This window comes from Trichosurus vulpecula, chromosome 2 (genome assembly GCF_011100635.1).
Source record: "Trichosurus vulpecula isolate mTriVul1 chromosome 2, mTriVul1.pri, whole genome shotgun sequence".
NCBI classification, from domain to species: Eukaryota; Metazoa; Chordata; class Mammalia; order Diprotodontia; family Phalangeridae; genus Trichosurus; species Trichosurus vulpecula.
The window spans coordinates 189,801,231-189,817,877 of NC_050574.1; the positions used below are offsets into that span (position 1 = coordinate 189,801,231).

The window sequence follows — 16,647 nt, forward strand, 5'->3', positions numbered from 1 at the left end:
TGCAGGGGTGTCGTGGATTCTACAACACCTAATAACTGACTAGATGTGAGGAGTGAGAGAGACTGGAGTTGAGGAGGGTGCTGAAGTTGGGAACCTGGGTAATTTGAAAGCTGGTGGTGCCCTCAGTAGGCAAGAGATAAAAGAAACCACCAGGGGGCAGAGGCACAAGACACAGATGAGGGCAGGAGAGGCAGCCCTTGAGCTGGGCTTCAGAGGCGGATGGGGTTTATCGGGTGAAAGTCCTAACTGGAGCTACACCCAATGTACAGCTTTCTGCACAGTCCTCTTTTCCTATTCTACTCTGAATAAGGAAATATTTATTGTATTTGTGGTCAAGTTCAGAATTTTTTGAAAAAATTAAATTTAAAAAAGAAAGTACATAGATTGTGCAAAACACAGAGATGGGAGGTGGGATGTGATTTAGAGGGAACAGCAGGTATCAGATTAGTCTGGCTGAGATCTGGAGCATGGGAAGGAGAGCAATAGAATTAGATCTCTTAAAAGGCAGCCTTTCACATAAATAGAGCTTAAGGCAGTGGCTATCAGTCATGCCCAACAAGACAAAACAAGCAGCTGCTTCTGTTCTGAGGAAAGGACTGGCCACTGAAGAAGTCACAGTAGTTGCTTAAGTCATATTATCTACATGCTGTGTTTCAAAAGAGTTGCTTCTTGAATTTTGTAAGTCATTTATAAAACCAAAACATTTCCTCCCTGGTTACTAGTACCCTCCTTTCCCCACACCAGAAATTACTTCACATTTATTTGTCTGGGAAGGGCATCATGGTGCTTTTGGTAATAGGTGGAGAGGAGGCCACAAAACAAGGAAAATCTGGGTTCCAGGCCTTCCTGGCTCTGTGATCCTGGACAAATAGCTAGCCTCTCTGTGCTCTGGCCCAGAGGTGGCAGACACTCCCAGCAGCACTTCCTGAGAATGGCAGAACTGGATTAAAATGTAATTGGGAACTATTTAATAAAATAAATAAAGCCTCAATAAAACCTAGATAGGGTTACATCTTAAAACTGAGTCATTATGGAGCATCCTGGATCCTGATGTACAGATTGTCTGGTCCCTATTTCCATTTGAGTTTGACACTGCTGCTCCCGACAGTGCTCTGAGCCACTAAGTCAAAGAGAATGTGCCAGCCAAAAAAGGGCCTAGACTTTTCTCACGTGGGAGTTTGCCCAGACCAATGAAATTGAAGATCTGGTCCCTCTTCCGTACTTTTCTGTGTATATGTTGTTTGCCCGCTAATATAGAGTAGGGACTCCTTCATGTTCATCTCTATGCCCCTGGTGCTGAGCACATAGTAGGCATTTGCTAAATGCTTGTTGGACAGATAAATGAATGAATGGACAAATAAATTTCTGTTGGCCATACAGTTGCTTGAGAGGCAACATGGTGAAATAGAAAGCATGCTAGACTTAGAGTTCAGAAAATCTGAGGTCAAATCCCATCTGACACTCAGTAGCTGGGTGACCACTGGCCAGTCACCTAGTCTCTCTGGGCCTCAACTTCCTCATCTGTAAAAGGAGAGAGTCGGACTTGTTTACCTCTGTGGTTCCTACCAACTCCAAATCTATGATCCTGTGACCTTTTGTCTTCTGTTTCCAACAGAGCAGAAAGCATTTGCCTTAAGATTTTCCAAAGGGGAGTGTTCAAGAATACAAACGTCACCTCTTCTGTGCCCACACAGATATGCTGGAATAGCTCAGTTAATGCAGAGTTCACCTTGAAGCCAGCAATACCTGGGTTCAGGTCCCATCTCCGATACATACTAGCTGTGCGATACTGGGCAAGTCACTTAACCTCTAGGCCAGAGGTGTCCAACATGTGGTCAGCAATGCTCCAGGAACCATATTAAAATTCAATTATGAAATATTTAACAAAATAAAAATACAGTAAAACATAGATACCATTCCTTTTTAAAACTGATATTCAGGACACAAGGATCCTTATGTGTGGATAGGTGGCCATTATCTCTAGTTGGGTTTGACACCGCTGCTCTAGATGATCTCTAGAACTATGAGCCAAAGAGAAGATGCCAGCCGACATTGGTAGAGACCGTTTCTTCACTCAGGAATTCCCTCTCCCAGTGAAATCACATGTCCAGGCCTAGCTAGTCTCTATGGGAAATCTTACCATGGAGGGCGGGGATTTGCTGAATCCATTTTTCTAAGACCCATAACAATGACACTGCTGCTTTTCCTGGTTTCTGTAGGTTGCCCTAGCTCCCTACCAGCACTTGGAAGAAGACATGAACAGTCTGAAGCAAGTCCTAGAGATGAAGAATCAACAAATCCACCAACAGGAAAAGAAGATTATCGAGCTGGAAAAGCTGGTCAGTTCTTCCCTGTAGCTGGGAGGACCTGCATCTAGTTCTATTTTCTGTGATCTTCATTAAGATCGTCACGTAGCGGTATTAGGCAGAAAATTCTGGACTGGGCAGTGCCCTAAGTAAATTAAGTGGCTGTGTTTCTGTAGTGTTTTTCAGCTCTCAGGATCTTCTGATTTGAAAATCAGCCTTCACAAGTGCAGAGCAGGGGATGCATGGTCACACAGCAGTTGTTTTGAAAGAAATCTATGAGTTTGATGGGGAGGCGTGGAGTGGGGTAGAGGGTAACCTCGATATGAGTCTAGCAGGATGGGGCAGCCACAAAAACAAATGCACTCTTGGCTTGCATTAAAAAGGGCATAGCTTCTAGGAATAGGGAAATGCTGATTCTATTGACTCTGCCCTTATCAGACTTCATGGGAAGAGGCATTACTTTCAGTTCTGGCTGCCACTGGATAAGAAGGACATTGATAAGCAACAGAGTGTCCAGAGGAGGGCAGCCAGAATAGTGAAGAGCCTTGAGTCTGCCATCGGAGGAGTAGTTGAAGAAACTGGGGGATTTTTAGCCTTGAAAAGAGAAGACTAAGGGGAGGGAGAGAGGGGGGGAGGACAGCTGTTTTCAGGTACTTCAAGGACCCTCAGGGGGAAGACGGATTAGATTTGCTCTGTGTGTAACCAAGAGCAGAACCAGGAGTGACTGGTGAAATTTACAGAGAGACAAATGTGGGCCTAATGTCAGAAGAAGGGAAGGGAAAGTGTCTTTTACAAATCTTATCTCACGTGATTCTCACATCAACCCTGTGAAGGAGGTACCATTATCCCCATTTTATAGTTGAGAACGAAGGTCAAATGACATGTCCAGGGCCCCACAGCTAGTAAGAGTCAGAGGCTGGCTTTGAACTCGGGTCTTCCTGGATTCAGGCCTGGTGTTCTCTATCCACTACACCATCAGCTGTCTCCTAGGAAAACCTTTCTAACAATTAGAGTTCTTCAAAGGTGGGCTGCCTTAGGAGGTCTGCACCCATCTCCCACCCTTGAAAGTCTTAGACCTTCAAGACATGATGTTAGATGATGTGGGGCAGCTAAGTGGAGCAGTGAATAGAGCACTGGTCCCAGAGTCAGGAGGACCTGAGTTCAAATCCAGCCTCAGACACCTACTAGCTCTGTGACCATGGGCAAGTCACTTAACCCTGAATGCCTCCAAAAATTAAAAACAAAAAAAAAAAAGAAAAGAAAAGAGAAATTCGATCAGTCCCTCCTTGGGAAAGGTGTTGTCCATGATGAGCGTATACAAGTGGTGTCACCATTTCTGTGCAGGTGGCTGTGACTAGCGCATAGCACCGGTCAGCTCTCTAATGAGCTGGGTTGCTAACCCACCAGTGGTACTCCATTTTAAGGGTTCTAGTGACACAGAAGGACTTGCACAGTCAGCTCACAGATCCTGTGTCAATAAAGTCACTTGTTTTCATTACATTTTTCAAATCATCTAGCAGGCTGCTTTAGAATAAAGACTCCAATCCAAGGTGAGTTAGGGACAGTCTTGACAGGGACTTGATGGCTGCTTTAGCTACAGATCATTTTTCTCCACCATGGCAATACGTTATTTCCTTCTGTAATTCAAGAACATTGAGAAAATCTCAGTAACCGCCTCTGAGTTTTCTACAATTCCTCTAACCTGAGGGAGGATTGCCATAGCGTGATCAAGGTGAGATAGTCAGTCCTCTGTGTAGTTCGTCCTAGCCCATCATAGCCACACAGAAGCTACACAAACATGTCATCAGTATGTTATAGTGAGATTTCCTTTCATCTCCAGGTAGGGCTAGATGAGATTTAGTTAGCTGGCCCAGTGGATAGATCAACAGGCCTGCTGGAGTCAGATATTTACGAGTTGTGTGACCTTGGGTAAGTCACTTAACCCTCTGGGCCTCAGTTTCCTCATCTGTAAAATGAGCTGGAGAAAGAAATGGCAAACCACTCCAGCATCTTTGCCAAGAAAACCCCAGATAGAGTTATGACGAGTTGGACAGGACTGAACTGTTTGGACAACAACAAAGGGCTAGATGACCACTGAGGTCCCTTCCAACTTGTTTTCCTTTAGTGATTGTGAAGCTGTGGATCTTAGAAGGCAACTCTGTCCATGGAGAAAATTGTGGTGGCTTCAGTTAAAAACAAGCTTGATTAAGTAAAAACTCCAATACTCTCCTTAGGTACCAGATGGGATGGAGGTCATGTGCCTCCATCCACAAGAAGTTTTTCCAGTCATTTCCCTAAACACCCCCTTTCTTTAAATCTTGCTCTTTCTACTTCAGTGTAGTTTCCTCCATATCACCGTGCCTCAGGAATGGTCCACAGCTTAGTTGTTCCGTGAGCAATCTTGTCCAACTCCGAAGCCTGTGGAGGCTATCTCTCTGCTAGGACCTGGAGCCTATAGTTGCTAGCTTTTTTTAATGGGCCTCTCTCACAGGATCCCTGCTAGACATAAAGCCAGGAAGGGATAAGGGAGTCACAGACATGGAAGCAGGTTGGCCAAGCATGTTTAAGTAATCACAGGGGGTTTCTTGACTATAATTCTGAGCCACAGCAGAAAAGGTTAACTCGTTTCTGTGATGGAAGGGAGATGTGATTGATGAGGCAGCAAAGACAGCACAGAGATGCACCATCTCCTCCCCAGTGGTACCACAGGCACGTCCAGTGGGCGGCACTGAGTAAGTTGACGCAAACATACACATACAGGTTTTTGTGGGTTTTGGGGGCTGCTATAACAGCCTGTCCCCTGTAAATGGCCCTCTCACTCTTTTGCAGCAGCCTATATGCTTCCCTGGGAGGGAGAAATGGACAGATGGACGGGGTGTGATGTGCATCTCTGTATTGAGCTACCTCACTGATGAGCATCTCTAGCTTCTCTTTTAGCTAATTATCCCAGGGGCCTCTCCTAGCAGAAAGGGGTCCTGGAACCTTAGGCAGGGTCACCTGTTAGCCAGCTAGGTAATGCCTAGAGTCTGGAAGACCTGAGTTCAAATCCAGCCTCATACACTTACTAGCCAGTTGACAGTGGGCAAGTCACTTAACTGACATCTACCTCAGTTTCCTCAACTGTAAAAAACTAACTGTAAAAAGAAAATAAGAGTATCTACTTTGTAGGGTTGTTGTAAAGATCAAATGAGATAGTATTTACAAAGGTGCTTAGCACAGTTCCTGGTACAAAGTTGGTATAATAAATAATCAATTAATGCTTGATCTCTATTGAGTAGTGGGGACAGATGCCAAGCCCTTTGACTCTGATTCTTAAGCCATGTTCTAGAAAAGGGACATTTTTAAAATATGCAAACAGTATTAATAATGTTTTTCAGTCCTTTGAGAAAATAATTATTTTTGACATGGGAGTAAGAATTAATAACTTGGATTCATAGCTGTTACTCACCTATTTGTGTTTACGTTACCACTCATTACCACTTCTGAATATGTGATACACATCGTTGACCCATTTTTTATTTGTGTGACATAGTATTTCAAAGGCAGGCTTAGTTTGTAAAGTACTTTATATCCATCATTTTATCTTCACAATAACTCTGTGAAGAAGGCAATACTATTATTAGCCCCACTTTACAGGTGAGAAAACTAGATTCAGAAAACTCTAGAAGCTTGCCCATCATCACATGACTAGTAACTCTGGTCTCTTCACTAAACCACACTGGCCCAAGGCTTCAGGTCACCTTAGTTATTGATTCAGTCTCATAGAATTATAGCCTCAAAGGTTGAGAACTAGAAGGGACCCCAGAGATAATCTAGTTCAACTCCCTCACTGATAAATGCAGAGACAGAGATCCAGAGTTTAAATGATTTACCAAAGGTCACATAGATAGTGAGAAACAAAGTTGAGATTTGAACCCAGGCCCTCTGACTCATGCTTTCTTTCCATGGTGCCACACTTCCTCTATTCATTACCCTCTTAGAATATAACTAGTTGAAAATTATAGAATGTTCAACCTAAAAAGGAACTCAGCCTTATCTTATAGTTGGGAAACTGAGACCCAGTGAGGTTATGACTCGCCCAAGGTCACACAGTGTCAAAACAGGGACAAGAACCCAGGACTTCTGTCTTCAGATATTCTTTCCACTAGAATACAATCCCTACTGCTCAGATAGGTCCCACACCCACTAAAATGCACTGTCAGTGAGTAGTATGTGTTAATGAATGAATTAGATACAATTCAATGGCAATGAGACTGTGCATCTTCTGAAAACTTTCTAAAATGACCTTGGCATCTTGGTGTCAATGGTACCTGTTGGCCAAACAGCAGAGTTCTATCGACATTGTTGTAAATTATGTCCTCTTCTGTTAACCCGGGATGGTGACTTGTCCAGGGTCTTGACTGCTCACCTGACACTTGGGAAAACAACCTGTGTATATACCTCTAAAGGGAGGAGCTGTAAAACCAGGAGAGGCCTTTGGAAATGCAGGGCATTTCCCCTGCTGAGCCCTCATGTGGCTCAGACCAGGAGACTGAAGCTGACCCTGGGCTCTGCTGTCCCAAGTGATCCTGCCACACTCTGACCATGGCCCCACCCCAGCTGTCCCAAGGTAAACGGGGTTGCTCCTAAATTGAGGCAGAGCAGCAAGGCCTGATTAGGTTCAGCCTTCTAGAGTTCTGGGTACTGAGTGGTCCTGGAAAACAGAGTCCAGGGCACTGGCCCTGACCCGGGCTGTGTCCTTGCAATGAACTCACAAACTTTTCATTCTTTGCAGGCTGAAAAGAATATTATCCTAGAAGAAAAAATCCAAGTGCTCCAACAGCAAAATGAAGACCTCAAAGCAAGAATTGACCAGAACACTGTTGTTACAAGGTGTGTAGGTTTGAGAATCTCTAATCTCCTGAATGAATGTCAGCCCATTGAAGGCAGGAGCAGGTTAGGTTTTTATCTTTGTCACAGTGCCTGGCACATAGTAGGTGCTTAATAAATACCAGTTGTCCCCCTTTCAGTTGGCTTTAGGGATCTGTTACTTGCTCCCAACTTCCCCCTCAATCCCCCTCAGTGGCCACGCCAGGAGAGCGCTTCCATTACAAGGCTGTCTCTCAGCCTGGTTCTTGCCTTTTCCCATCTGAACATTTTCCATCCTGAAAGTAGAGAGCAGTGCCAGGATTGGAACCCAGGACCTCTAGATTCTAAATCCCCCACATTCTCCATTGTGCCAGGTTGGTTTCCCAAATCTCAAGATGGGCACAGAGCACTTTGAGAATGAAGAGGAGGGATGGAGCATTGCCTTGCTGAGGGGAACAGAACAAATTTGCAGCTCTCCATGCAGGCTAGAGTTAACACCAAATTACTAGGATGGGGCATTTGGCTCAGGGGTATGGAAACAGTCCTCGAGCACAGTTCCTTAGGAGAGGCCTAGGGGTGGAATGTGCCCCTGAGCAAGGGGAAGTGCACAGGAATGTGGTTCTGCAACCTTCTCAGGCCTCCCCTATTCAAATCAGAGAGCTCATATCCTCCAGTTTCTTGAAGTCATTCCCTGGTCTTTCTCTGTTCTCTGCCCTGTCTTTAGCCGGAATGGCCTCTGCCCTCTTCCCATCCCCTCTGTGTTCCTGCCTTGGCCTGGATAGATAAGGCAGAGTCCTAGTTCATGCTTCTCAGCCCTCCGAACAGACAATGCCTTTTGTGTCCCGAAGGGCTAGCTGGGAGAGTCTGGGCTGTGTGCTGGAGCTCCCACCTCAACCTGGAACCCTGCTCGCCCCTCTCCATTACGGGCTTCCCCCAACCCCAAAGCTTCTTCCCCAATCCTAAGTAAATCTGGCAAAGGAGTTTGAGCTGGGAAATCTGTCAGAGAACTGCAATGTCCTTCTCCTCTTTTGAGTCTGACAGAAACCCAGGGCTTTTGTATTTTCTTTCTGTACCTGGAGAAACAGGCTTAGACCCTCTTGGGTGCAGGGTCACCTTCTGGCTGGAAGCCTGTGAGAAGCTACAAATGTGCTCCTTCACCCTTGGAAGGGCCAAGAAGCATTTCTTTCTCCTTTGAGGAAAAAGACTGGAGTAGTCCTGTTCCCGGTCCAGGCCTGGGCCCACACGGGCTCACCCCCAGTCACTTGGATGGTTCTTGGTGTGCCTTCACATCACCCTCTATACAATGAGGGTAATGGGTAAGGAATGAGCACCTCTGCTGACATAGGGAGCAAGACTGTCGACGTTAGGGCTGATTCTAGACTTCATCAACCTACTTTGTCAGTGGTTCTAGTAAGAGCTGGAGAGGAGGAAATGAAAGCTGATGTTTCAAGAAATATCTTGGAGAATCTGTGGCTTTGCATCATCCGTGCTTCTCTCTTTCCACGAGCAAAGGCCATCTGAGACTGACCTTTGGTCACGATTGACGATGCTTTGCTGTTGCTGTTCCGTTGTGTACAATTGTCTGTGACCCCATTTGGGGTTTTCTTGGTGAAGATACTGGGGCGGTTTGCCATTTCCTTCTGCAGCTCATTTTACAGATGAGGAAACTGAGGCAAACCAAGGTTTGTGCCCAGGGTCACACAGTATCTGAAGCCAGATTTGAACTCAGGAAGGTATCTTCCTAACTCTAGGCCCAGCACTCTATCCGCTGCGCCACCTAGCTGCCCCTATAAATGCTAGTTACTGCTTTTTATTATTGTGGTTGGTTGTATCCTTGTTTGCGTCTTTTTTTAATGTGTTATTGTTTGTCCCATCCAGGCAGTTATCAGAGGAAAATGCTAACCTTCAGGAGTATGTGGAAAAAGAAACGAAGGAGAAGAAGAGATTAAGTAGAACCAATGAGGAGCTGCTTTGGAAACTCCAGACTGGGGACCCCACCAGCCCAATTAAACTCTCCCCCACTTCCCCCATTTACCGCTCTTCCTCGGGGCCTCCATCGCCAGCCAAGATGAGCACGGCTCCGAGATGACAGCGCCTCGCCCTCCACGCAGCCTGCAGATGCCCTCCAGCTTCTCGGATCCCCTGAGGGTGTACATCCTAAGAGAGTGTTAACGGGAGTAGGTGATACCCGAGGTCTGCTACTGCCTGCATGCTTGGTAGTGGCATTCCTGTGTCCTAGACGGCGTGCTCTTCTCATTCCAGTGTAAGAAGTTTTTGGTCTTGGCCCTCCGATGTCCTCGAAAAATGTAACCCTTGTAGTCTGGTGTGCAAACTTTTTTTTAATTATAGTTAGAGCCAAAAGACAGAAAGCTCTAATGACTGTCCTTCTAAGGTGAACTTTCACTGCAGTATTTCAGGTTAGTTACAAACAGCTCGATTTGGAATAGACCCTCGTGTATGTACCACACCAACACGTGTGTATCTCTAGACGTGTATACAGATATCCTTGCAGCTGTTCTGAATTGCATTTTTTATAACGCTAAGTGCTGATATATTTTAATGATAGTCAGCAATTTTCTAACTTGTGCCTAAGAATTATAACTAAATTAGATGCATTTCTGTCTAGCCTCCCAGGAATATTTCTACCCAAAATAGAAAAAGAAAAAAAAAAAGAAGCGCCTTCAGCCAACCACCGAGTGGTAACCCTATTTAACATGAACACCAGCGATCTGTGATACGGTAACTACCTTCACAACAATCAGCTTCTTATTCCACTTGTTATGAGATCACTATTATTCCATTTGCAGATTTTAATTATTAGTATCCTTGCCGTCAGTTGATGAGGGACAGCAGCAAGAAACCCTGAGGGTTTGTGGCAGTTTCTCAGATATTTTTCATGACAGTGACTCATATGTATTCTCCTAAACACAAGTCTTTACTTTGTTCCTAAATGACATTTCAGAAGCAATCAGCAAGCTAGAATGCATTCAGAGAAATGCGGTGGTCCTTCCAGAATGAAGATGAGAAAGACCACAGCAGGGACCAAGGCATATTTGGTTCCCATCTCAAAAGGCTTCTCTTAGAATCGACATTTCCCTTAGAACAAAGTGCTCAGGCTGGCCCCGGCCTTTTGATTTGATTTGGTCCAGCTTCCCACAGTCCTCTGGAAAGAAGCTTGAAAACGGATAAACTACATAATGCTACTTTAGGTCCCCCACGCTAGAGGCCACTGTCCTAACTACCCCACATCTGGACTACCTGTGGGGAAGGGGATGTCAGCAACTTCCTGAGAACTGGCCAGCCCAGATGGATCAAGCCCTGAGCCTTGCTAGATCATCACATGGGGACCCACAGATACAGCTATATCTTATTTGGTGATGAGCCCTCAAAGCAGCTGATGATGGTCTTCTCTGCGTTGGTCTGGCCAGTTCTCCCAGAGGGAACCACAGAGTCAACAACCAGAGTTGACTGTTTGTTCTCTGTTGTTTGCCCAAGTGGGCCAGGTTAAGCCACCTGCCTACCCCAGTGTTTTATCTGGGGCAATAGAACAGAATGTGAAAGATGTTCTGTGGTGTGGTGGCAGGTTAGGAGCATGGCTAACAAAAGGAAAAATAATTAGTTTTGAAAGATGTGATGATGGTGATGATGATGATGGTGGTGGTGGTGGTGGTGGTGGTGGTAACGATGCCATTATTTTGTGTTTGTGGCAAGGGCCCTACATGTTCCTCACCCCACCCCGGAGCCTTTTCCCTGTGCCACGCTCTGAGCAAGCTTGATGCAAGAACACCAGTGCCCAAAGCAGACAGGTTCAGAGAAAAAGGAGGCCAAGAAAAGGCACAGGGAGAATCGTTGAGGTGCCCCACGGGTCGTGCACACGCAGCTGGGTGTAGATGTGCTGCTAGCAGACGCGTCTGGTACAGGTAGCTGTATGGGTAACTCAGATACTGGCACGGCTAGTTTCCAGCAGACCTCCAAGTGTCTCTTGCCCACTCCAGGACATGAAAATTAGGTTAAGGCTTAAGAAACATTTATTTTTCTTTTAGTGGCATTGCATGAGGCTGTGATATTGAGTACATTGGGCATTCTGTTAGAATAGATTATGCCATATTGACTAAGAGTTTTGAAACACATGACTAGATGTAATTTACTTAGCAAGTACAACCTGCAGGTATACGCACATCCCTGGGCATAGTTCCTTATTACAGCAATTTCCACTTTGCACTTGCTAAATGCAGCTTCCCCCGGCAATACATGTTTCAGTGTTACGTTAGGTTACGTGATGATGCGGTGTGTTAGAACAGTTAGAGTGGTAGCCGTGTTAGAACAAAGTCTCTTACTGGACTGACTAGAGCTTTAGACCGATCTGACTTTGGCCAGCTGAGTGAGCCAGATGTGGCCCTGGCTTTGTCTGGACTTTGTCGTCCCCCTTCAGTCATGGTGCTCCATGCTTCCCCTCACCTCTGCTGAAAGACGTGTAAGCAACAGCTGCTTCCCCTCCTAGCTCACAGAGAACTCAGGCCTCCCTGAAAAGGAAAGGCTTTCCTCTCATTCCTTTCATCCATCTGGACCTCTCTATTCATCATCCTGTGCAAGGCAGCAGCTCTGGCTCCCAATCTACCCGCTAGCCCTGAAATACTCCCTACATCCTTCTCACTCCCTTCCACCAGCCAGGTCCATTTCTGACTACCTTGGACCTCTTCACCAGACTGGGGCTGGGCTCTAACTGATCAGTAAGGCTGTGTACAAAAGCTTGGCCCCAAGAAGTGTGTGTGTGTGTGGGGGGGGCGGTTAATGTGGGTGTGCACACGCACGCACGCACACACACGTGTGTGCAGAGGTAGTGATTACCATGGGGCCTTTGTGGGATTTGTGACATCCTATTATTAGATTTTACAACATTGTCCCTGTCTTTCCTAAAAGCACTCCATAGCACTTAAAGTGAATTGAAACTGTCCTGTAGGGATCGTAAAATACCCTTTGAGATAATTAGAGACCCTTCCCCTGAACTAGGCGTTATAAAGCTAATCCTGAGAAACAGTGTTTTAGAAATAAGGAAGGAGCTGTTTTTGCATGGGAATTCTTGCTATTTCTACCAACTTATTCACCTAATTAGCCCCCTAAAATCTCCTTGCCTCTGCAGGGTAAGGTTTCTTAATCTTCATTCCCATCACGGTCATGGGTCCTCTGTAGGCAACTCATGACACCCTGGAGAGCAGAGCTGTTCTGCTCCGGGAAGTTAGTGATGAGCCGTGTCCTGGTCAGTCAGAATGAGAGAAGTTGTGCATCAATAGAAAAGGAGCAGCGGGAGATTCATGATGAATTTCTGCAGTCATATGTTTTTTTAACACCCTTTGTTTTCAAATCAAAGCTGATTGAGAGAACTCCCTTCAGCACATGCCCCTCGATTCACTCAGAATAGATTCTGCGATTGGAAGAGGAGGACTTCCAGTCCACAGGCCAAGCAGAGAGCTGGCTTATTGACTGCTGCCTCTAGTAACTGGTCACCGGACCCATTCCCTGACAAGGGCCTAGCGAGAGCTAGAGGACTCTTTGCACTCTGCAACTACAGTTTTGAGTCAAATGTCAGAGTTCTTCCCTCGAAGTAAATAAGCTTAAACCTTAACATGCAAGGTGAGAATCTTCATTCCTCCTGAGAGTCACTGTCGGGAGCATCATCAGTGAACCCAGAAGGCTCATCTATATTGCTACTTACCCCCCAAGGTAGGGCTCCCTCCATGGCAACCAGATCCTTTGGTTTGGCCATCCCAAAAATTATATGAAGTGTAGGAAAACTAAGCATAAGTCTTCCAATTACTTTTGAAGGATTCCTTGTTTATTTGTTTTTGCAGGGGTGTGAGTTTATAGGGGGTAACTTCTATATTACCTTTAGAGAAAACCTATTTCCTTAAGACAGCTTTGATAATAGAGCAAAACAGGTGACCCTTCAGGACTTATTAAATGAAACCATTGGTCAGTAGCGTTCTTCTGGATTCCTGAAAGCTTATCTGATCCTCTCATCTATTCAGATAAAAAGAATGTACTTTTCCAAGCATTATAAAGTGGAATCAGGATTACATTTGTTTGTATGGTCAACACTGCTTTATCCTCGGTGGTAAATTTTGCTTTCAATTTGATTAACATTTCCTTAATTACTCTAAAAACACACCTAGACACTTTATTGATCAGCAGCCCTGCTAATTATTTTTTTTTCTTTTTGGAGTCCTCTTGAACATAGAGCCCCTAAGATCCTCAATCATCTCCCCAATACTAAAAAAGGTCACGTCTACTTCAGTTGGCAGGATGGGTTTGTTCAGAAGAGGAGCCGGTCAGCCTCCAGATGGAGAGCGTTACATAGGAATCCAAACCAATTTAGGCTGAAACAACTGAACAGCTTCCCAGCTGCTCCTTCTTCACATCTCTTATGTTGTTCTATTATTTTAATTGAAGTCGGTTTTCCAGACATGTCATATTATTGCTCTAAACGACACACACACCCAAAGATTCCCAAGCCAAACTTAAATGCTTTGGGAATCATCCCATGTTTCAGACTGTCCACACCTTTCTTGTCTTCCATAACAAAAAGTGGACTCCACTACCCAAAGGAGTTTGAGAAATGTGGAGACGACCCCATAAACGTTTTTAAACACAACCTGAAACCCAACCATAGACTTTTCTGATCTGCAGCTTTTTCCTCCCTCCTCATGTCCCATTAGATCTGAAAGGTCAAGTGGTTAAGAGCACCAGGGGATGAACCTAGGAGGCAGAAGACAATTTACCCCGTCCATCAACAAAGCCTGATTTTTGCTCTACCCACTCCACCCAGGGTTGCTCTCCTGCAGGACTGGACTCAGGGCTATCCAGGACTTTGCAGTTTTGAAGGCTCCTGATAGTTATTTGTGAAGCCCCAGCCTGCCACTATCTTGTTCTCCAGATACAGAAACGGCATTCTGTCCCATTAGCCATGGACAGCCACACAAACAGAAAACAAGCCCGTTATGCATATGCTTAACACTTTTCATTTTATTTAAATGTGTCTTGGCTGCTGGCCTAGATGGGCTGTCTGACTGGTCTTTGCTTTGCTCCTCCCCTATCAATACTTTTAGGAAGGGAACTCATGGAAAAATGTTTCTTCCTTCCCCCTTTATAAAAATAGCTCAACCAGTCCTTGCAAAGCCCTGAGTCTATTAGGATTAGACAAGTGCCAGTGACGAGATGTGTGAAATGATTCATTGCAAATGTCCACGTGGCACCCTAAGCTTCCTTTGCCTGTGGCCTTTTGAGTAGAGGCTTAGCCTGGCCAGGCCTTACTATTCCCTTCAGAAATAGGCCACATTGATCTATTTCCTACTCTTCCTCACACTATACGCTGTGCCCACGGAATGCTGCTAAACTAGTAATGGCTGGGGAATGGTCATCGGGCCCAGAGCCTGCAAGGCTGAAAACGGCCTGGGTCATGAAGGGGCCCATCGGAGCTCACGCCATCACTACGAATGCCAAACCTTCGGAGGCACCAAAGCTCAAGGTAGCCTTGAATCTGACAGACACAGCCAAAAGACTGAACGCTCCAGAAATGGGGGGCTTCTCAAATATTCATCATGTCCACACCACCAATGGTTGGGTTTTTATTGTGGTTTAATTGTAAATTCCAGAAGCTCGCCATTAGGCCTTCAGGCTGCCTGGAAAGGGAAGGGTTACAGCCCACCTGGGCCACTGGATGGCACTGTTGTCTATAGGATTGCAACCACATGCTTGTTTTCTGGCCTCCATTCAGATCCCCAATACTCCAGATGCTCAATCCATCCCTTCCACCCCACTCACCAACAGTTGTCTTCCTCAGAAATAATCCAGTGTAAACCTGACTCCTTGAATGGTTATAGGAACCATGAAATATATCCTTTAGTTCAGGGGCATAGGGTAGAGATTCTTTCTCCTTTTTGACTTCCTAATTAAATTCCTCATTGGGCTACAGGATGCTGTGAGACCTACCCCCGCCCCTCCCCTCCCCGGCCTTTTTTTGTTTTTTAATATATATATAGTTGAGTTTTAGGTAAAAATAGTTCCTGCCTTTCACAGCAAGCTCACCGAAGACTAAAAATGTCACCAGGTGTGTAGAAATGATTGGTTTCACTTTGGGGAGGGAGGGGACGGGTGGGGGAGTGAAAATGAAAATCAGGTATTTGATGTCTCTGCACTGAATGCATTTGTGTCCTGTGGACACATTGCACATCCCTATGTAAAGGGTTGGGGTTTTTGTTTTTTTCCACCATCTGAGTTAGTCTGATTAATTTGTGGTTGACAAATTACACGAAGAGTTTGTATTGAGTCCTGATGTACAGATAGGTGTAATATATTCCTGATAATAAACACATGCTCCAAAGCCTGTGGGATGGAAGCATGCAAACAGCTGGGTTGCTGCTCTGTGCTTTCTTCAGTCTCTTTGAGAGTATGCATAAAGAGAGAGAGAGAGAGAGAGAGAGTGAGTGTGTGTGTGTGTGTGTGTGCGCGCGCGTGCGCAGCACTTCTGGACAACTTAGAAAACACAATGACAATTTCCTGCTGCCAGGCAGCAGACCTTTGGGAGTAACTGGCTCAAATCACTACAACTTCCATCTTATAAATTAAATTATAGCCCAACTGATTGAATTTGCCTCTTTTACTAAATATTACTCCCTTCTCAAGGGAGGGGGAAACAATAGGATTCCAATTCATCCCAAACCCCAACTGCACATCTACCATGCTGATAAATGTAAAGGTGGGGGCACAGAAGGATAATACTGCATAGCAAGGAAAACTCCCTCTTTTAACATGGAAGAACTGCAATCGACATATTGACAGTGCTTCGCATTTCATGTCAAAATCACATCAGAACCTTATGAAGCATCTAGCACGTATTATCCAATCTGAAAAAAAGACACACAGAGGTTCAGAGATAGAGCATTTATTAAGTACTTGCTATACTCCAGGTACTGTACTAAGCATTGGGGATGTAAATGTAGAAAATCAACACAATCTCTGCCTTGGAGAAACTTACCTTCTAATGGGAGAGAGAAATGTTTGGGGGGAGGGATAAGCAGAAGTGGCATGGATGCCCGAGTCCCCAGCAAAAGAAAGCACAATCTCATGTTACTAGGAAACCAAAGGACATAGTCCAAGGTTCTCGTAGAAGTGGATGAGGATGATAGGCAGGGAACAGAAGGCGTGGTGTGGAGACCTTGGGGAAGTGCCACGGTGGCCTGGGACTCAGGAAGATGAGGCAAAAAACTGACCTGTAAGAAGCAGCACAGCCAACCTATGGTTACCCTACAGTAATAACAGAACAAGGACTTGAAATCTCAGATCTCCCGATTTCAAATGTTTAGTCCCACCTTCGCTGCAATCAACCTCCACAGCTTTGCAAAAGCCAGTAGTTGTGAACGATGTTTTTTACAGAGAAAAAAAGCATTGAGAGAGTAACGAGGGTGACCCAGAGCCAGGTACGCAAGCCGAAATCATG

At 45.3% G+C, this 16,647-nt stretch overlaps 1 protein-coding gene across 2 annotated transcripts in view; it reads left to right on the forward strand.

Annotated features, from left to right (window-relative positions):
* Positions 1 to 15,557, forward strand: part of MTUS2 (microtubule associated scaffold protein 2) — a 476,293-nt gene extending 460,736 nt beyond the window's left edge. For both annotated transcript variants that reach the window (XM_036747013.1, XM_036747012.1), the window contains 3 exons: positions 2,220 to 2,339; positions 7,081 to 7,178; positions 9,033 to 15,557. In XM_036747013.1, the coding sequence (XP_036602908.1) occupies positions 2,220 to 2,339; positions 7,081 to 7,178; positions 9,033 to 9,243 (429 nt within the window). In that variant the 3' untranslated portion in view covers positions 9,244 to 15,557. The remainder of the gene's footprint in view (positions 1 to 2,219; positions 2,340 to 7,080; positions 7,179 to 9,032) is intronic.
* Positions 15,558 to 16,647: the final 1,090 nt, after the last annotated feature.